This window comes from Eptesicus fuscus, chromosome 17, assembly GCF_027574615.1.
Source record: "Eptesicus fuscus isolate TK198812 chromosome 17, DD_ASM_mEF_20220401, whole genome shotgun sequence".
Classification (NCBI taxonomy): Eukaryota; Metazoa; Chordata; class Mammalia; order Chiroptera; family Vespertilionidae; genus Eptesicus; species Eptesicus fuscus.
Window position 1 is genome coordinate 37,558,732 of NC_072489.1, and position 22,087 is coordinate 37,580,818.

A 22,087-nucleotide genomic window follows, 5' to 3' on the forward strand; every position below is an offset into this window, starting at 1 on the left:
GTGTCCCTCTCTTATAAGTTTACAATTTCATCAGCACATTAAAGGCTCTGAGAAATCCTAGAGTAAAGGTGTATCTCTTTCTCCAAAAACCTGTTTGATTACTGAATACTTTTCACAAATGAAAAGCTCTGGCTATCCTACAAAGCGTTATATAGTACACAGTTTGAAAACACGGAGGTACCTGGACCACTGTTGCATTACATTAGTGTGTGGATTCCTAGGGCTGGACCGGATAAAACAGAGCACTATGGCAGCAAATAGATAAGCCTTTCAGTAGATCTGTGTAATTTAAATATTAAAATGCAAATAATACAAAAACGATGAAAAGTAGTAGTTAAGTTTTCCAAAAAAAATTGTTGAACTTCCTTTTTTAGATGATTGTGTGAAAGATGGTAATTACTAGAAGATTAATGCTGCTTAGATGCAGGGAACCAGGCAGTCAGTCATACAGAATAACTTGTTTTTCAGAAGCATGAAACAGTAACACAGGATTGCTTGTGAAGAATGAAAAGACTTAAGGGGGGAAATTAAAATACCAGCTTATGTGGAGTTCAGATCCTAACAGTTGTCAGATTCCTTAGTGAATCATCAGGGCTTTGTTATTGAGCCACAGTCTGCATACTTTGAAAGAAAGAAAGAATATATTCGCTACTCTCCCCACCCCCACCCCCTTACTAATACACTGTAAATGAGATGGGAATAGTTGGAAGGAGAGATATTTTGGTAAAACAATCAAGGTAAGTTCTATGTTTTCTCTGTGTTGTAAAGAGGTCTCCTACTATTAAAAAGGAAATACAGTTGAAGTGACTTTTTTCAAGATAATTGCACCTTAAGACAATAAATCTAATACCAAAATAAGAACCCTAAAACAAAGCCAAACTTCCACAAAGAAAATAGTGGCTCTTACTATTTAGTGGTACTAAAAATGTGATGAGAAAGTTCTAAGTCCTTTAGAACCTGCAGACTTTTTTTTCTGCCCAGGTGGTTTACTTTGTACCTTAACTTAGCCTATGCGCCTGCAGATACTGAAAGAGAAGGGGAAGGGGAACAGAAGTGACTTTGTTCAGTTGGTCTCTTAGCTGACACCAAGTCCACCCTAGCAGGCAAGGGAGGATTTTTACACCTGAATCTATTCTTTTTTTCTGCCATCATTTCTTTGATCTGACATAACTAAAAAAATACATTTTGAAAGTCATTTTGTGACCCTACACATGCATCTTGTTATTAATGGTACCCAGGGAAGTTTCTCTGCTTCTAGAGAGTTCATGGACTGTTTGGAATATTAAGCCAATCTTTTTTAGTGTGTGTGTGATTGTGTGTGTGTGTGTGTGTGTGTGTGTGTGTGTGTGTGTGTGTGTGTTTAACTTTATCAATTTCTGGAACTTGACTTGCTCTCTTCACCTCCTGGTCCCGTACAATCTCATTCATTTAGAACAAGAGTACAGTGTAGTCTATGCCAGTGGTCGGCAAACTCATTAGTCAACAGAGCCAAATATCAACAGTACAACGATTGAAATTTCTTTTGAGAGCCGAAAACCGACTTCTGCGCATGGGCCACGAAGTTTCAATAGCACTGTACGTGCGCGCCCGCACGTGGTATTTTGTGGAAGAGCCGCATGTGGCTCGCGAGCCAAAGTTTGCCGGCCACTGGGCTATGCCATTTTTAAAGAGGCAACTTCTCAGATCTGTTTTCTTACCATGCATGCCATCAACACATGTGCCATTTTCTTTCATGAAAAATTTCAAGTCGGGGCTTCTCAATACAATATGCATGTGAAGAGACTAAGCAGCCATTAGCCATGGCTATTACTCATTTGACCACTTTTATATTATGCATTTTGTAGAGAAATCTGTTAGGAGTGATTTTGCAGCTTTTTATTTATTCTCCCCTCCCCACCCCCCCTCAGCCTTCAACTCTCTGTGGACTGGAATTGGTTATAACATAGATTGCATTGCATTGCACAAATGTTCTTACATGCCTTTACACCTGGGGGGCAGGGTGGGGGGCTTTGGGTTGGTTTTAAGAGACGTATGCAAAATTTTGCTTGTGTGTGTGTTTTTCTGAGAAGAGGCTCCAACATTTTCAAAAGATTTCAGAGGCATCATATATGACGTAACCGCAGTCCTCTAACCACCACTGTTCTAGGGAAGCTGAAGGCTGTCAGGCAAGCCAGATCACCAAGAACTGCCCCGTTTTCAGATATTTCTTCCTTTACTCGACCAGTATTTGAGCACCTGCTCTGAGCACTGCTTTGAGTGCTGGGGATACAATGGTGAGCAAAGATAGCAAAGATCCTGCTGTCATATCTCATTTTGTTAGAGGGAGATCCACAACTAACAGTCATCATTTCAAATAGCTTTAGGTCCTATGAGAAAAATAAAGCAGGTCAGTGTGATAGTGACTGGGGGTGAGGTGAACCACGTCAGATTGGGTTGTCAAGGAAAACCTCTTTAAGGAGGCAACATATGAGCAGACATCTGAGTGAAATGGGGAGATATGGGGAGATAGCACACCTGGCTGAGGGAAGAGCAAGTCAAAGTCCTGAGATGCTATCAAGGAAGAGAATGGATAATAGTGTGGCTGCAGTGCAGTGAGCAAGGGGCAGAGAGGGGCAGAGGAAATTGGAGAGTATCAGAGCCAGGTCATGTAGGGCCTTGTTAAGGAGTTTAGCATTCCAGGGTTTTAAGCAGGTTAGTATCATGCTCTGATTTTTATTTTTAAAATGTTCTGGCCGCTCTAAGGGGAATAGATTGAAAAGGAACAAAATTATAATCAGGAAGAACAGTTAGGTGATTATTTTGGTAGTCTAAGCTACAGATGATTGATTACTATTAATTACTGATCATGTGGTTCACCACATTTCACAGTGGCTTCTTTGTATGGACTTGGAAGTTTCTGGTTTATTTTTTAATATTAGAAATAGTTGAATTTAGCCCAGCCGGCGTGGCTCAGTGATTGAGCGTCAACCTACAAGCCAGGAGGTCATGGTTCAATTCCCAGTCAGGGCACATGCCCGGGTTGTGGGCTTGATCCCCAGTGTAGGGTGTGCAGGGGGCAGCTGATCAATGATTCTCTCTCCCTCTTTTCCTCTCTCCCTCTCTCTTCCTCTCTGAAATCAATAAAAATATATATATTTTAAAAAAGAAATAGTTGAATTTATCCTGAGCAATTACTAGTTGTTGTTGTTGTTGTTTTATCTCAAGAATACTGTGAGTTATCTAACTAATTATATTGTCTTCTTTATTTGGGAGCTTCAAAGCTTCGATGTATAGGATAGCATCACATGCATTTTGTATACAGATCTTCTCTGCCACCTTTACTTTTTCTTGTCCTTAACTTTTCTCAGTTATTAAGTTGTAATTTGTCTTGCATGTATTTTTATAAGTTGCTTTAAAATCCCTTTGGAACTAGCAATGTGTAAATAAAATAAACATTTGTTAGTGGAATCCTAAAGCTGCTTGCAATAAAAAGAATTATGTGTGAATGGATTTTCATTTGTTTCTTCACTTATTCATTCATTTGACAAATGTTTATTGAGTGCCTACCATAGTCAGCCACTGGGGACACAGAATGGAACAATAGACAATAAAATAAGAGGTAGACAGTTTGAGACATGAGTGAGTTGGAATCACTGAAGATAAAGATAAAGACTATTAGATTCAGAAACATATCTTGGCTGTAGGATAGAAATTAAGGTGTGTAAAAAGAAAGCCACTGAAGTATCGAAATGGTATGTTGGGAAGACACTATTGTGTAGGAAATCAGGAAACAAAGTGGAGTAGTCCTGCTTTTTAATAACTTTTATACGACCTTGCGAAACTGTTTCCTGAACTATTTTAACTCTATATTAATGGTTTAATGAAATGTTTGAGGGAAAATGCTTACAGTTTATTTCTGGAAGAAGTCTTTTCCATGGTATGCCTAATCTTCATCACTGAAATTAGTGAATTGTGCCCTAGCTAGTTTGACTGAGTGGGTAGAGTGTCAGCCTGCGGACTGAAGGGTCCCGGGTTCAATTCCTGTCAAGGGTACAGGCCCAGGTTGTAGGCTCCATCCCCAGGAGGGGGCGTGCAAGAGGCAGCCGATCCATGATTCTCTCTCATCATTGATGTTTCTATCTTTCTCTCCCTCTGCTTTCCTCTCTGAAATCAATAAAAATATATTTAAAAAATAAAAATAAAATTAGTGAATTATGTGAAGCTTGCATTGAAGAGGTCATTAATTAAGTCAGCAGCTGCCATCTGCCTGTACTTACCGTACTTCATCAGGATGGCAAGGCTGGTGTGCCTGGTCTACATCATGGCGAGCTATGAGAAGCATAGTTCCTTCCAGAAGCATTGCTTCATGAGGGAAGTACTCTGGGCACCCATCTCCTTGCTCTCATTATACCCTTCACCTACTTCTCCCGCCCTTTTTACAGTCTGATAATCCTTCTCTACCATACTCCCACATGGTGATAAAGTTTAGGAAAGAAGTTCAGATGTGCTTCACCATCGAAAGATAGGAGAACCTGATTGTATTTGACTCAAAATGAACAACTTTGGATTCTACCTAAAGGGACATGAACAAGCCTTGGATGTTGTGAAGGAATTGTTTGGCCATAATTCTTGCCATGGAGACTGGGCGTCTGCCAAGACTTTACTTTGAAATTTCTGCCTTCTGTTTCTAATCTTAAGGCATCATAACATACAATTCTTTTGCCACTAGTCCAGTTTATTCTTTTACGATGAGGAAGAAGGCACTTTTAAATAACAATTATTTCCACTATAATTAAACAAATCTTCTTTTGTTTGCATTATATTTGTTACTATATTGTATACACACACTGCTTGCTTAAACTTGCCCCAGTGACTATTTCACAGGAACTTTCTTTAGAAGTTTTAAAGTCTTTGACTTCTTAAAGTATTAATGGGATTTGCCAAAGTTGTAGTATCTGAATGCTTGACTAGATATAGTAGCAGGACAACAAGCTTGTTCACACAGCTCCTCCAGCAAGCATTTTTCCCTTAGACAATCCTCAATTCATTTGAAGTGCCAAAGAATTAAAGGAAGATGTATGTGGGTTTACTCCTGAATACTGCAAGACCAGACATCTCACAAAGTTTACCTTAAGGTCCAGATATTAGAAAAGTATGCTGCCCTTTGGGAGAGCTTGGATTATAAAGGATTAGTCTGAACCTAAATGACTTTAGCCTTTTTGTCCTCTTTTGTTCCAGTGTCATAATTCTGGTACTTTACACTTTATGTGCTTAACTACGTATGTGACTTATGCTCATAACCTTCAGTTATTGATATAAATTTGGAATTCATAGATTCTTGTAATTCATTTAAGAGTACAGGTTAGAGAGGCCCTATCTCCAAATACAGATACATCGGGAGTTAGGGCTTCAAAATATGAATTGGGGAAGGGGGGCACAATTTAACCCATAACGCTCAGACTAACAAAACTGAAAGGATTTATCACCAGTAAATGTTAAAAGAAGCTCTTCGGAGAGAAAGAACATGATATTGGTCAGAAAAATTAATTTACATAAAGACAGGAAAATGAGAGAAAGAATAAATGAAGGTTTAAAAAAAAAGGTTAGGTTAGAGCTGGTTTGTAGTTTAGAAAAATACTTCTAAAAGGATTTTTTTGAAAACCAGATAAACAGACACCATAATAATCATAAAAATAACACATGCTCACTGGTTTTTAAATTTTTTTATTCTTAAGTAATAAAAATTAGAGACTCACAAGATGTTGCAAATATAGTTGAGAGATCCTGTGTACACTTTGCTCAGCTCCCTCATGGCATTTTTTACATAACTATATTATTAAATCAGGAAACTGACATTGCATGTTCACGGTTTCAAACCAACCAACAAACATGTCGAAATGTATAAAGACAAAGCTCTCTGCTTCAGCTTCTCGGAGCCAACTCTGTGTTCCCCTGCAGACCTTTCATAAGGTGCATTTAAACACAGACGTGCACCCGCCTGTGTGAACACATGTAGAGGTCTTGACTTTTGGGGAGGAAATGGATCATTTATGCTATAATTTACATTTTTCATGCAACACTGCATGAATTTCATATTCATAAATATGAATCTGCTTTATTTTTCATTTCTTCCTATGGAAAATAAATATACCATAATTTATTAAACAAGTCCTCTTTTTTTTTTTTTTACATTAATGGGGTCTCCAGTGTTTCTACATCTAAATAATGCTGCAGTTAATATCCTTAGACTTATATATTGAGCAATTATATTTCTCTCTGCTTTTTGTGAAGTAGAATTTACTGTGTATTGCCAAAATAACGCTCAAAGAAATAAACCAACCAGAATTATTTTTGAGAGAAGTGCTTAAGTTAGCTATATGATAAAAAAATTAGCAGATTTATGGGGGAAAATATTCGTGTAAGTGTGCATTTAGTAAAATATGGAATATTCCTTATTTATTAGGATAAGCATTTTTTTACTGTGATTAATTTTGAGGTGAATTTTCAAATGTGCTCCACAAGGAGTAAGTCTTTGTCTCCAGAGACTGGGAATTATAAGCCAATGCATAATGTAAAGAGAGGCAGTCTCAAACTTAAATGTTTTTAATTATTAATATTCTTGCTATTTCTTTCACTGAGAGTGGTAGGGTAAAATTTTTAGAATAGCCTGTCAGCAATAAAGGATAGTGATAATCTGGCCTTTGATAAATATTATACATCTATTAAATTAATTGTTGGATATAATCTCAATATTGGCACTATCCAATAGGTAACTTTATCCTTCCTCTCAACATTAATTTGCATTTTTGCCAAACTTTCTATTATTTGCTTACAAGAAATAATGTTTTTCTATAATTATTTTTTATTGACTACAAATGTTCCTCTTTTTTTTTTTTTCCATTTCAGATTTTGGATTGGGAGAATAGTTTATGAGAAGTTTAAATATTTAAATACTTTGGCTGAAAAATAACAATAATGCACTGTTTCATATACTAATATTATAACCAAAAGCATCATATTCACTGTTACGATCTTTTTGCTATATAAAACAAAATTCCCGAGACTGTCTATGTTATATTTATCATATCCAGTATGAATTTTACCACAGTGTTTTAAAAAACCTAACATGCCCTAGCCAGTTTGGCTCAGTGAGTAGAGCGTCGGCCCTCTTACTGAAGAGTCCCGGGTTCGGTTCCGGTCAAGGGCATGTATTTTGGTTACAGGTTCTCCAGCCCTGGTCGGGTATGTGCAAGAAGGCAACCAATCGATGTGTCTCACTCACATACATGTTTCTCTCTGTCTCTTCCTTTCCCTTCCACTCTCTCTAAAAACCAATGGAAAAATGTCCTCGGGTGACGATTAACAAAAAAAACCTTACCATGCATTCTTTTGAAAGCATATTGGTTATACACACCAATAAAAGGAAATCTTGTGTAAATTAGCCATCCTAATATAGTTGCTCAAGCACTTAATTTATAGATTGAGGAAGTTAGGTTCTAACCCTACTTTACATATAAATTTGAACAAGACACTTAATCTTTCTGAAACTCATCTTCTCCTTTTATAAAGTATAGAAAAGCCTGTACTTCAGTAGAATGAGTTTTGCAAGTTAAGTTATACACAAATACAACTAATGATCTGAAATAGAGATAAAGAAAAATTAACAGTGGGTTAATCAGGATCCGCTGTAGGTAATCTATGTGAGAAAGACTCACAGCCTCAAACTGTATTTATACAAAGCTTTTCCAGTGGTATAAATTTAAAGCTTTCTGTTGTGCATTAATCTCTCTCTTTTTCCTTTGTGGCTGTGTTTTGTCACAGAAAAGACACAATCAAACTTTTGCTTCTCAAAGTGTTGTGTGTAATATAATTTAGTTCCGTTCAACAAGCTTTTATTGAGTGCCCTAAGGGAGAAGGAAGAGCTAGTACCCTGCCCTTGAAGGACCCATAACTTGGTTGGAAACGTGAAAACAAACATAGCCAATAAACTAGGTATGTGTACAGAATCCAAACTTTTGGAAGTTCTCAGAGGCCCACAGAGCCACCCTTCCTCAAATTTGGGCGGCTCAGAGAACCAAACACTGCGAATATCCAGCTCGCACTTAGAAGGGGTGCATTCTGCCATATTTACCATACATGGAAAGAAATTTAGATTAGTGCCTTTTAGGTCAATAATGACCTCTTAAGATCCAAATGGATATATAGTAATGAAAATTTTTACTAACATATCAAGAGGATGAAATTGCTGAAGGGATTATTTTATTTGAAAATTAAACATTCATAGTATTTTTTGCCTGAACTTCCTTCTTAGATATACATTACAGTGCTTACTTAGTACTTAATGTTAAGTGACAGGTTAATTCTTGGAGTGTTTTACAATTCATAGTTGTTGTTTTTTTTCCTTTGCCTCTTTCGTTTTTTCTTAAATGTCAAATCATCGTTCAATTACCTTTGTCTGTGTCTCTGTGATTTTCATAGTCCTGAAATCCTAAGACTTGAGAATGAAAGGGACTTCAGAAAATCTAACCAAACCTCCTAGAAGCTCTCCCTTTAACCAGGGCTCTTGCTGCTGCTCTAGATGACTTGAGATCACCCATTCAAATAGAGGCTTCTCTGCCCTTTTGAAAACCTCATGACAGCCTTCTGAAACTCATGCACTGTCCCTCATTCTAGAAGATTAAAATATTTGATTACTCAATATAGTAAAATGCTTTCTCCCTACTCAGTACTTTCTTTTCTTTTTTCTCACTACCTTTTTAAAAAATATGTACATTTTTTCATTGATTTCAGAGAGGAAGGGAGAGGGAGAGAGAGATAGAAACATCAATGATGAGAGAGAACCACTGATCTGCCTCCTGCACACCCTCTACTGGGGATCGAGCCCGAAACACAACCTGGGCATATGCCCTTGACCCGAATCGAACCTGGGACCCTTCAGTCCACAGACCAACGCTCTGTCCACTGAGCTAAACTGGATAGGGCACTCAGTATTTTCTTACTGCATTCCTTCCCACCTCCCAACCTTTTTCCTGTCTAGTCGCTCCTTGGTTTGTTTACACTATCTGTTCACTTCTAACCCTCTTACACCTTCATTCCAATGGAAATGGCCCTACAGCTTTAACTATTGGGCAGAATGTTTTTCTTCACCTCCTTGTCACAGAATTCTGAGGATACTGCTAACTGTGTAGCCCTCTCTAGTGGTAGCCATGCATTCTTTCATATGCTCCACGAGTGATTGAGACTTTGGTTTTCTCCTAGTTTCTCATTTCTATCATTAGACCATTGTTCTTTCACCTGAGTGAAAGCTCCAGCCCCTTTGAGCCTCCTCATTCATCTCAGTGACCATTGATCTCTCATTGCTTTTGTAATCAGTGTATCTATATTTACATGCATCCTCATTTCCTTTCCTTCACACTCAGATAACAGGTATCCGTTTTAGTCAAGGCTCTCACATCTTCCTATGCCCTTGACTGCGTCTTTTCATAGGACTTTGTTTTGTTATTCATCTGTCTTTCCTCTGCTTTATCATTTTCCTAACTACCTTAGCCTAAAAACATGTTCAAATCTTTCCTGTCTGAGAGAGAGAGAAGGGGGACAGGTGGGCGGGAGGGGAAATACCTTCTCTAGTCTCCTTCTAGCCATTTTCAGTCTGTTTTCTTCTTTGTACCCAGATTCCTTAAAAGAATGATTTATAATTGATTATAACCTTATTTCCTCATCTCTCATCCATCCCTCCATCCACTATTCTCTGCTTTGCCACACTGCTGAGACACTGTTCGCTTAGCTCATTAGGGAAGGCTGGTAGCTGTTTTAGCCCTAATCTTACTGCTTCTTTCCACTGCATTTGATCATGTTAATCATGTCCTCTTTAAAATTCTCTTTTGTTCAAAGGCTGTACTCTAACGTTTGTTTTCTCTTTTGTGGATTCCTTTTCTACCCCCTAACTCACATCTCTCTCTCTGGCATAAGTGCTGTATGCCCTAGATACATACCAGTTGCTTGGTAGACATTTCCACTGGGATGTGTGTCTCACATCCTATGTGACCAAAGCTGTCAACACATATCTTCCCTCATTCTCAAACCATATCGTCTTTCTGTGTTCTCTGTTTTGGATGATGGCATTGCTCTGCGATGTCCCCATCCAGTCAATCATCATGTCCCAGGAAGTTTTTTCCTCCTAAATATTTTCAAACCCATCCTCTTCTTTCCATCCTAAATCTTGTCTACTACCTATCCATCCATCCTCTTCTCTCTGTCCCAACTACCTGTCTGTCCTAGTGTATTTCAAGATCATCACAGTGGTCTCCTAATTATTTTTCCTGCCTTTAATGTCTTCTCCTCAAATCCATTCTGCACAGAGCTGTTGGAATTATAAGTGATGAATCTGACCATGGGAGCTCCCCTTGTTTAAAAGCTTCCCCAAGTTCCTAAACCCGGCATAAATGTCCTTTAATAACCCAGCTCCCCACGACCTTCTCCAGCCTGACTTGTACTACTCCTTAACTTATATTTCAGTTTAGCAATACTAAAGTCCATAACACTCCCCATAAACACAGCTATTTCTCCTCTTTGTACCTTTTCTTATGCTGTCCCATCAGTTCAAAATACTACCCTTCCCTCAATTAACTCCTTTATAAGACTCAGTTTGGGTTCTACCTAAGTTGCTGTCTTGTGTTTACTTTTCACCCCCCAAATAACATTGAACGCTCTAATAATAATAACCTATACATAATTCTATCACTGTAATAACATGTTCATAATTGTGTGAATATCTCTTTCATTATACTTATGAACTCCTTGTATCCAAAGACTGGGTTAGCGTCATCATTTCATTGCTGATGTCAAATAGAAGAGGACTTTGAGACCCAAAGTTTACAACACCCTTAAATGATTAATACAAAATGAAAGTAGTTTGATATTTTTCAAAACTGAATTGGAAGGGAATTTAATAGGGCCTGTGAATAAATATATTATTGGTGTCATGAAATAGCACTTTTTATCCAAGAGAACTATAATTAGAAAACAAATAATATCCATAGGATATTGATTAGGCGAGACATTTGAGGAGCTTGATTGTTCCCAACCAAATGGTGTCAGTCTCTAACATTCTGAAGCACCGTAACCAAATATCAGATATTTTTTAATTATTCTGAAAAAAGTGACTTATTTTTAAGTTGTAGTTTTTGTTGAGTAGTTCAAAACGATTGACTACTCTTAGTTACTCAATTATTGATAAAAATTAAATTCCTTTAAAAAAAATCTTTTATTAATTGACTAGAGGCCTGGTGCACGAAATTCGTGCACGGGTACAGTCCCTAGGCCTGGCCTGTGATCAGGACCATCTTCCCTGGCTATCTGCAGCTAGCCCTGTCCCCCGCTGCCACCCACCCCTGGTTCCCCATTCGCCATTGGGTGATTGGAGCCTGCTGGCCGAGGGGAGGAACTGAGAGGTCAGCTGTTCTGCCCGCTTGCTGGCCCTGCCCCCCCCCCACCCCCACTGCCACCCACCCTGGTTCTCCATTTGCCATCGGACCATCAGAGCCTGATGGCTGGGGGAAGGGACCGAGAGGTAGGCCATTCCTGCCTGCTCACCAGCCCCACCCCCACTGCGGGTTGCCCTCTGTGGGTGACTGGTGGGGCGGGAGCCTTGGCCTGGCGCCACCCATGTCCCCCACCACTCACCCCCAGTTCCCCATTCGCCATCGGGCAATCGGAGCCTGCTGGCCAGGGAAAGGGACAGAGAGGTGGTCAGTGTGCCTCATAGTGACTGGTCGAGCGGTCATTCTGGTCGTTCCGCCATTAGACTCAATTTGCATATTACCCTTTTATTATATAGGATAGAGGCCTGGTGCATGGGTGGGAGCCAGCCAGCCTTCCCTGATGGGGCCCCCAGATCGGGAGTCCCCACTGGGGAGTGGGGCCAGCCGGGCCGAGAGGCCACGGGCAGTTTGTAGGCTGGCCCTGCCCCCGATTGGGGTGAGGGTCCCTACTAGAGGGTGGGGCCGAGCCAGGGCGAGGGGCCATGGTCATTCTGGTCTCTGGTCGTTCCACCGTGTTAGTAGTTGGGCTTTTATTATATCAGATTTTCAACTAATCTGTATCTTAAAGAATGCTTCCAACTTTCTTACCTGTTATCCTCTCTCCCTTCTTTGTCCTCCTAATTATCAACAAGCTTTACCTTAGTTGTGTTGAAGGTACTGGGCCAGGCTCTGGTTTATGTGTTACAAAGAAGAGATGCTGCCCTAACCAGTTTGGCTCAGTGGATAGAGTATCAGCCTATGGACTGAAGGGTCCCGGGTTCAATTCCAATCAAGGGCACGTACCTCGTTGGTTGCTGGCTCAATCCCCGGCCCATCTTGCATGTAGGAGGCAACCAATCAATGTGACTCTGATATTTCTCTCTGTCTCTCCCCCTCCCTTCCACTCTCTAAAAATCAATGGAAAAATATCCTCAGGTAAGGATTAACCAAAAAACAAAAACAAAGAAGAGATGCTATGGCTTGAGTTTTTTCTGGTGGCCTCATGTAAGATGTTTATGCAAAGTGTCAATGGAAACAATTATTTTAGCAGGATGACACAGCCTATTTTGCTTAGAAATGTCCTCATTTCCTGTTCAGGTTACCCAGAGGTCAGGTAGGGATTTCTTTTTGCCCTGGCACTCCTGTAGTGCAGATTCACATCATGCAAGCATTGTAGAACTTAGCTCACAAGCCACTTGATTCTGCAGGCTGCATTTATCTTCCTAAGAAAATAAGTCCTTCCTCTGTTGTTTTTATTTGGTTTTTCTTTTTGTGTTTTGCTGTTATAACCTATAGTGAAAGTGTATAGCTATAGCTGAAGCTCTTTACCAATAGCTGCTTCTTAGCTAAGCTGCACCTTCAAGTTTATTGCCCATTTTGAAGTTCATGTGGATTCCTGCATAGCCAGAATGTCACAGTGTTGTCACTATTAGCTTGTCCCAGAAATCTGTTACTAAGCACTCAGGAAAGCATCAGGCCCCAAAGTAAGCCATGGCTGCATGCTAGGTCCTCCCACCTTAGTGAATCAGCTTCGGTATAGTCTGATTACCACCCTTTTTTTTATATTTAATTATGCCGTGAGGTTGTAGGAAAACTAAATTTATCATGGAAACAAACTAAACAGCAAGTGTTCTGACAAGTTTAATAAGCAAATTATTATACCTGACACAATGTAATTACATGTACAATCAGGTCCGCAAGTAACTGGATGACTAGGGTTAATAAATTGTCTAGCATAAGAGAAGTGCCTTTTAGATTCTAGAAAAGTAAATGAAATGTATTTTTTTTAAATATATATTTTTACTGATTTCAGAGAGGAAGGGAAAGGGAGAGAGAGATAGAAACATTAATGATGCGAGAGAGTCATTGATTGGCTGCCTCCTGCACACTCCCCCCTGGAGACCAAGCTCACAACACGGGCACGTGCCCTTGACTAGAATTGAATCTGGGACCCTTCAGTCTGCAGGCCAACGCTCTATCCACTGAGCCAAACCTGCTAGGGCCGAAATATATTTCTGGAAAAATTGTTCGAGTAAAGATTATAAAATCTATTATAAGATTAGAAAGAAATAAAATGAGTGAGGATACAAAACCCCTTAAATTCCTTTTTTGTGTTTTGTTGTTGTTAATCCTCACCTGAGGATATTTTTTCCATTGATTTTTAGAGAGAGTGAAAGGGAGGGAGGGAAGAAGAGAGAGGGAGACAGATAGAAACATCAATTATAAGAGAGAAACATTGATTGGCTGCCTCCTATATGACCCCTACTGGGGATCAAGCCTGCAACCCGGGCATGTGCCCTTGTTCGGAATTGAACCTGGGACTCTTCAGTCCACAGGCCATTGAGCCAATTTTTTTTCATTGGCTAATCTGTATTGTCTTCCTTCATTGTTCAAATTCTTCCAAAGTCAGATCATACAAGCAGATCTTATTTCTTCATTGCTTCATTGAGGCAAAATGACTCATTGGGGAAAATTGAAAGTCTAGTAAACATCTCTAATCATGAGTTTCAGGGTTTGATTTCCTTAATATTGGAAGTCTGAGCTCCAATGGTGAAGTCATTCCATAACTACCTGCTATATAAGAGTGGCAGATATTGTAATGGATCTGGACAGAAAATTAAATGTATGACCCAAGAATGTTTGTTTAACATGTTTGATGGTGTCATCACTGGTTGACAAAAGGTAATCTCAAGAGCAGAACTTGGGTTGTAAAATATTTTGTATATTCTATAGAACAAAATAAATCAGTCAATAAAATGGACTAGTGTGGCTTTCATAATAATTATAAGATATTACTAAAAATTCAAAGGTATCTTAATTATTAATAGTTTACATGTAACGTAAGATAACATAGCCATTTATTAGTATGTAAGATGTGGGTTCAGTGTAGACTTAAAATTCTGTGTCAAAAGGTAACCTGTGAAGTTCATCTCAACATGCATTTATTTAATTTATACCAGGAACTGGGCCAAATGTGAAGATACAGATATTAAGCAAAATAAGGCACCAGCTTTGAGGCACTTACAAAGGTCATTTTTAGGAAGAAGACAGGGCACTTCAACTATTGGGATATTGGAAAGAGACAGGGCTGAGGTAGCCATGAGTCACCCAACTACAAAAGGAATTAATTGATACTTGATTCTTTAGTGAATCGACAGAAATTAACCCATGATGTCAATATGTTGTGAAAACTACTCGAGATATATGGAGGGTACTATAAAAGAGGAACAGCCAACACAACCAAGACCACCTGGTCTGGGAAGGCTTCCTGAGAGAAGTGAATCCCAACTTAAACTTTATGGAATAAGTAAGTTACCTGGAGGAAGAGGAGAAGGAGACCCCACACAGAGAAGAAAGTGATAAACGTACAGGTTTATCATTTCATGGTTTATAAGAGTTCCGAGTATTTCTTGTTTAGGAGTTTAAGTTACAAGTCAGGAGAAGAAGCTGTAAGGTTGACCTGGATCAGGTGCAAAATAACTTTTCATGTCATGTTAAAGAACTTAAACTTTATCATGTAAGACTTGGGAAGCCATTGAAAGTTTTAAGCAAATGAATGGTGTGATCAAATTTGTATTTTAGCTGGATCTCTGGCATCAGTGTGTAAAGGTTGATGGATCTGGCGTATTAGAAGGGAGAGGCAAAGGGGATGGGCAAGACCAGAGGCCTCAGCGGGTGATTCCTATATTGGAACTAGGACACTAGTAGTAATAGTAGGGATGGAAAGCAGTTATCTAGGACTACGACATAGCTTACCATCAAGAGTACTTTAGGAACAGTCGACCTCTGCTGTGTGCAGTCCACCTGGGTGAGGTGACTTGAAGAGACCGGTGCCTTTTAACCTCTGCTCAAAGCTCCTCCTGGTCCTCACGCGGAGGGGAGTGGAAAGGCCGGCGTGGGCGAGGGCTCAGGTGCATCAGGGAGCCAAAAGGCATCAGGAGGACAAAGAGTGAGGGGGTGGAGGCACAATACTGCTTCTTCCTAGTGTTGCCCTAGCCCAGTGGTCGGCAAATTCATTAGTCAACAGAGCCAAATATCAACAGTACAACAATTGAAATTTCTTTTGAGAGCCAAATTTTTTAAACTTAAACTTCTTCTAACACCATTTCTTCAAAATAGACTCGCCCAGGCCATGGTATTTTGTGGAAGAGCCACGCTCAAGGGGCCAAAGAGCCGCAGGTGGCTTGAGAGCAGCAGTTTGTCCACCACGGCCCTAGCCCTTTCTGTCTGCTACTTAAGATTCTCTTCCGTGCTGTATGTGGATTTTTCCAAATGTGCTGTTTTCAGAGAGCTGGAAAGTGGGTAAAGCCAAGTACGTTAAAAATCATATTGCTTATTATTTGATTTCAACCTCTATTTAGAAAAAGGGCTTGTATTTTCCCCACTGTGGCTAACTTAGTAAGACCCATTTTTCTTGAATTCCCCCGTGCCCAATTACTCATATTTCTTCCGTAAAGCTGTATTACGGTTTAGGATTTTTGTGTAGTTTAAATCTCAGAAGCCCTCTAGGAACCCTTGCTTTGGTTTTGTTTTTTGGAGGCAAAGGAAAAACGATCTCCTGGTTTACTTTTGGAATCTGCAAAGCAACTCTGAGGTCCCAGGTGGATTCGGTGCTTGGGAAAAGGGACTTTGGGGGACTAAGGTTGACCCTGAGCCCCCAGGTCACTGTTCACATTTACAAAAGCAAACCTGGTATCCCCAATTGCTTTTCTCTTGAGGTTGGCTTAACTTTATTTATCTTCTGTCTTGGGTCACTGCCCCTGAGGTGCTTCAAAAGCAAAACCCAAAAGACCCAAAACAAAGAAAGCTAAACCAGATTCAAGGAAAAAATGACCTGCACTCTGGGTTCACTTTTACAAAGGCAGAAAGTCACTTCGAGTTCCATAGAATGGTTTTAAATCGGCCTAGATTCATTGTGTCATTTGCACAAAGTGATCTCAACAGGTCTGAGACCCCAAGTTTCTTGGGTGTAGATATAGGGTGAGACTTAGGATGGGAAACTGTCAGCAAGCTAAATGTGATGACACAGACGAATTCTTCAGTGATTCAACTATTTGAGCATATAAATGGGACCACCCATGCAACCATTTCTTTCCGTAAGCTGAATCTTTTTGTTTGGTGGACACACACAGGGAACGCTGAGGAAGTGAAACTTACAACTCACTTACAAATATTGGCATAAATCCACTTTATGTTATCAGATTAGTTATGAAGGGTACTTTTGAATCCCTGGTGAAAAAAAAGTTAGGATACTAATTTTAGGTAATCTTATAAATCAGGAGATAGAACTGAGGCACATTATTTTGCTGTTCATTTTTATATGATCCATACTTTGCTTACTTCCCAAAAGGATTTAAGGTGGAATTACTTTACTTGACTATTGGAACAAACCCATTTATAGAACTTAATACCGATTTTCATTATAATATGCCTGACTTTATCCTTTAATAAGTAATTGTAAAATTGCTCTTGGATAATCTAGGGGAGATTTTTGTTTTTGTTCATATTTGATCTACATCTTTGAATTTTAGGTATATATGTTAAATAATAAATTCACCTGTTGAGACTATGTCTTACTGTTTATTTAAAAGACTGAGAGAGATTTGGTGTGATTAATAGTAAATGTATTGTTTATGTATTGCCATCTAAAGGAAGCAAAACTCGAGATAGAGAAATGAGGTTTTCCATAGTAAGGTTTTACTATTAAGGACATAGTGCATCTCATGAAACCTGACGGAACGTGAGAGGCAGGTCCCAAGGCACTGACTGTTTGTGTGGAGTGAAGGTGAGTGTCAGTGGTTGTACCTGTCATCACTCCAGTTTCCTCATCCCCTCCCGTCACACTCCGGCTCCAGAGCAGTCATGTTCTTTTAAACCATCCCAAAGATCAGAGATCATGCATCTTAGTCAAAGCAGGCATGGGTAGCAGCCTACAGAAATGGGTTCAGTCCATCAATCGGCCTGGTATAGTGTTTGTTCCATAACATTCTCGTTTTGTGTTACATCTTTCACTTCAGTTTAAAATTTTTAAAAATGAAAAAGGACCTTATAATTATGGATAAAAGGGATACGGGAAGACCATTCAGAAATATTAGTGCTTCTTTCTCTAGGGAGAACATTTAACACATTCAATATTAGACCCAGTGCTTTCTTGTGAGGGAATCTGGCTTTACCAATGCTCCAGTCAGATCCTGGGAGAGATGGGGGAAGTTAGTTGACTGTGTTCACTGGCCCTCGTTTGCCTGCAGGCCAACATCGGCCTTTTTCAGAGAGCTGTCAGCATAGCCAAGGGATCTGGAGGGTGCTCATTTTTTGTACTCGCGAAGCCTAAGTAAACTTGGTGCAGTGGTCTGGCATCATCAATCGGCCAGTTATTTCTTGAATATCTACTGAGTAGTTACACTCTGTTGGACACTTATGCGTTTTCCTGCCTCGTTTGTTTCTATTTACTTACGATGCAGTGTGGTGCATTTGAAAAATCCTTACACACATGAAAATGAGAAATCAGAATATGAGACCAGCATGCTTGCTGGCCCCATGTCTCCTCTCCACCCACGTCCATGTAAACTTTAGGACATAGGCACTGAAATGGTGCTCAAGTCTACAGCCACTGATTCATGGGCTGAGAACAATGAGCAAGCAGTCACTGGCTCCTACATAAATCAGTAGTTTCTATCTTACTTAATATTAAATTGATAGTAGCTTCCTTATGTGTGAATACTAGGGTTTTGTGTGAGTAGTTTTTTTTTAAAATAATTTCTTCATGTTAACATCAAAATATTACTTGTTTCCTTGTTAACTGTCTGCCCCTCCACCTTTTCCACATATAACGTAAACTCTTTGAGGTCAGGGACTTTGTCTTGTTCAGTACTATATCCTGGTGCCTAACACAGATGCTACTTCGCTGCCTCCTTATAGGTGAGCTGTCAATATCGGTTGAATGAATAAATGAATGTTATCTAGGTGCTTAGCCCTTTTATCCACATTGGCAATGCATTCCTTCACCATTAATGTGCAGATTTATGCAGATTTCCATAGCTACTTCAAGTTAACTTTGCACTATATGTAGTTCTATGAAGTATTAGTGTAAAATGGAAAGCATGTCGATTAGATTTGTCTACATGTGGGCAGGCAGGTTAAATTTTGTGGTTCCTGTAATGTCTAGGGGTAAGAGATTTGCATAGGATTGTCTGGCCATATGTGAAAAGTGTAAGCATAATATTTCTTTATCTAGGAAAGTCTGTTTTGGTGCCGTAGAAGAACCAGTTCTATATTCACAGTTGGAGTTGGTGTAGGTTTTTAATTAAGTGGGCTCCTCCTTTCCCACCTGGGGGTAGATCTGCACAAGAGAAAAACAGACTTATTTTAAGGCCTCTTCCTCTTGCAAATCCCAAAGGTCATGTTGCTAATGCCTTTTGGAAAGAAAGGGAGATTACAGCCAGTATACAGTTATTAAGTGTTACTTTCTGCTGACTGTGCGCATGCCCACACACACTTGTGCAAACACATACCTAACCTGAAGAGGAATCCTTCAAAATAAGGCTTTTGTTAACGACTCTGTGAGGAGTAGTCATTATCGAAATTTAATATATAAATATGTAAACCTTATTTCTAACTCTAGAGTTAATACATTTCCATTGTGAATATTATGAAAATAAAGAAGACAATACATTACCCATAATCCCATCACATGAATAACAGCCATTCGAACATTTTCGCAAATTTTCTTCCAGTCTTTTTTGATGGGTTTTTATGTAATTTCAGTAGTAATATTTATTATAAGCATCTTCCCAAGCTGCTTAAAATTCTGTATAGATGAATTTTAATAACAGCATAATTGTCTTATAGATATATCTTCTTATTTAATCATTATCTTAATATTGAGATCTAGGCTGTTTTCAGATTTTTTTTTCTCTTCAGTTTTTTGATAACACAGATAACATTTTTGAGATTAATATCTTTGCTCATACTTTTTTGTCCATCTTTATTATTGTTTTCTGGAGTTAAATTCCTATAAGTATGATTACTGAGTCAAAGAGAATGACCATTTTTATAAGGTTCTTAAACATATAACAAAATCACATTGCAGAAAAGTGACACAAATTTACATTTTCACCATGGGAGAATATGAAAGTAACTTTTCCTCCTTGTGAAAGGAAGGAAAAAAAGTACTTGCTGTAACAGTCAAAAATTACACAGGACTTTAAATAAGTTCCCTTTTCTTTTTTACATAGTACATTCTTTTAACTTTGTGTCAGTGTAGTTTCTGTACCTATGTTTTAAATTTTGGTATGGCCTAGAATGTTGTCTGAAAAAAAAATAGAGTGGCTTTTAATATTGGTACTTAATATTTTCATGATAGAATTTTCCTCCTTTTACGAGAAATTCTCTATTTATAGCTGTCTGTTGGATGGGGAAAGAGTCAAACAAGTCCATTATCTACCAAAGGAAGAGCTGGTTTCTTGTAACCTTTCTGTAGGTTTGAACCACCCCAGAAGTTTTATTCCTCTCACAGTTAGTGGGTTGGCTTGAATAGAATAGCATATGAGTAAATGCAAATGCTTCACTCATTTGAAAGCAAAAGCAGTATACTTCTGAGTTAAAACAAAAAAGAAGGAATAATATAAAAACTGAAGGAAGGTAGTAAGTAAAGCATTTAGCTTTCTGAAACAATTCAAATGGGGATAGGAAGTTGGTTTTAAATGGCTTAAAGGGGATTAGGGTTTTAAAGTTGGATAAGGAGTTTGGTGCTTTGGTTTAGGCATGGCATTGCTTTTAAAAGATTACTTCCATATTTGACAACAGTCCTAACTGGAGATTATAAAGCAAATAGTCGATTTTAAAACATTACAGAAAACAAGAGGGTTTCTTTTTTGTTGTTGTTTGTTTATACAAAATGATTGCCTAGAGTTAACATGCTGAGTCCTGAAGCCCTCCTTTCATAAGACTACTGAGGATCTATCACCAGGGAGAATCCAGCAGAGGTTGTTTAATGCACTTAATTGAGATTATCCGAGCTTTTGGTTTAAATTACTTTGGGAAAGTCTAGATGCAAATGGCTTCTTAGAAAGGTAAACATACTTAACCTCTAAGAGAAAAGGTTAAATTTAAGTTTTTTAACATTCTTCACCAAACCTTATTCATTAAATTTGAGTATGAACTGAATAATGTGTAAAGTTTAAATCTCTATACCTAATATAGTTAATATTAACTGTTTTCATTTTATACTTATTTGAAAATGCAGTCAAGTATTTTATTTGAAAAGCAACCCCTGACAATTTGAATGACTTCAAAAGTAAAAAGATAGTAAATACTATTTTGATTATAAAGTGCAGTTAATGAAGTTTCAAAAAGGAATTTCCTTATTCTGTTTTTATCTAAGAAGCAGGTCATGTTACAGTGGAACTAGAGTGGCATATACTTATGTATTAGCTGTAGGTAAGTAGCTAAAAGTTGGTTTAACATTTCCCCATCTTTCTCAGCTCCTTGACCTGTTTATGGTTTGGGATTGGTCTACTTACCTAGCTGATTATGGACAGCCAGCTTCTAAGTACCTCCGGGTGAATCCAAACACAGCCCTTACTCTTTTGGAGAAGTGAGTATATTCTGAAAACTTTTTTACATAATATTTTAGCATTTTGTGATTCAGTGATTAAAGAACTAGAGATTTTCATCAAAAGAGAAATGTCTAAAGGGAGCTTAAAGGCTCAGTCCCTTTTAATGACCAAAACATAAGCCTCTTTTTTGCCCTTTAGTGTTGGTGTATGAGATTGCTATTTATGTTAATATGAACAAAACATTTTTCCTACTGTACCCTCAATAGCAGGCTTCATTGTCCTTAGAAATGTGTTTACTTGAGATCAGGGAGAACTGGAACTATATTGTTTTATGCTATAACATAGGAAAAAAGTTATTTTGTAAAATGTGGCTAGGAGTTGGAATGTCTGCCACCAGTGAGTGCTATCAAACCCCACCATTATGGGCCTGGGTTCTTTGTAGCAGAGAAACATGTGATTTAAAAAGTAATACAGTAAAAACTGAAGTAACAGGACACTTACTGGTGTATCTTGTCCAATGAAAAATAATACAAATTTAGGTGTTGGTTTCTGCCAAATTATGTGGCAGATTTTTTTTTTACTCAATCATATTTCATTTTAAGTATCACTATTAAAATTTAATTGTTGAATTAGAAGTGTATATTATTTCCCCACATTTCAAAATGTCTGTGGTGTATTTTACTTGGGAGGAAAAAGAACTGTTTAAAATACATGTAAATTTATTTTACAATACCATGAAACACCACTGAGGCCAAAAAAAAAAAAATTGCTGCTTTAAATTTTCTAATGTTATTTTTCCTTTTACCTTGTCTTGCTGAGTGTAATTTGCAGTTAATAGAGGGTATGTATTTTAGCATACTTTATGGAATGATATTAGAAAATAGTATAATATTAGAAAATAATATACTTTAGATTTATATACTAATGCAAAAATACCCCTTTATAGAGAATATAGAATAAAGCTGCTAATTTTTTTGTGTGGTACCTGTTTCCCTAATTCTATTGGTACTTATTTTCTTTGAAACATATTTT

General features: G+C 38.3%; 1 protein-coding gene across 5 annotated transcripts in view; it reads left to right on the forward strand.

Moving 5' to 3' along the window:
* EXOC6 (exocyst complex component 6) overlaps window positions 1–22,087 on the forward strand; it is a 159,559-nt gene that overhangs the window by 136,003 nt on the left and 1,469 nt on the right. For all 5 annotated transcript variants that reach the window (XM_054728794.1, XM_054728795.1, XM_008156906.3 and 2 more), the window contains one exon: window positions 20,981–21,093. In XM_054728794.1, coding sequence (XP_054584769.1) covers window positions 20,981–21,093 — 113 coding nt within the window. The remainder of the gene's footprint in view (window positions 1–20,980; window positions 21,094–22,087) is intronic.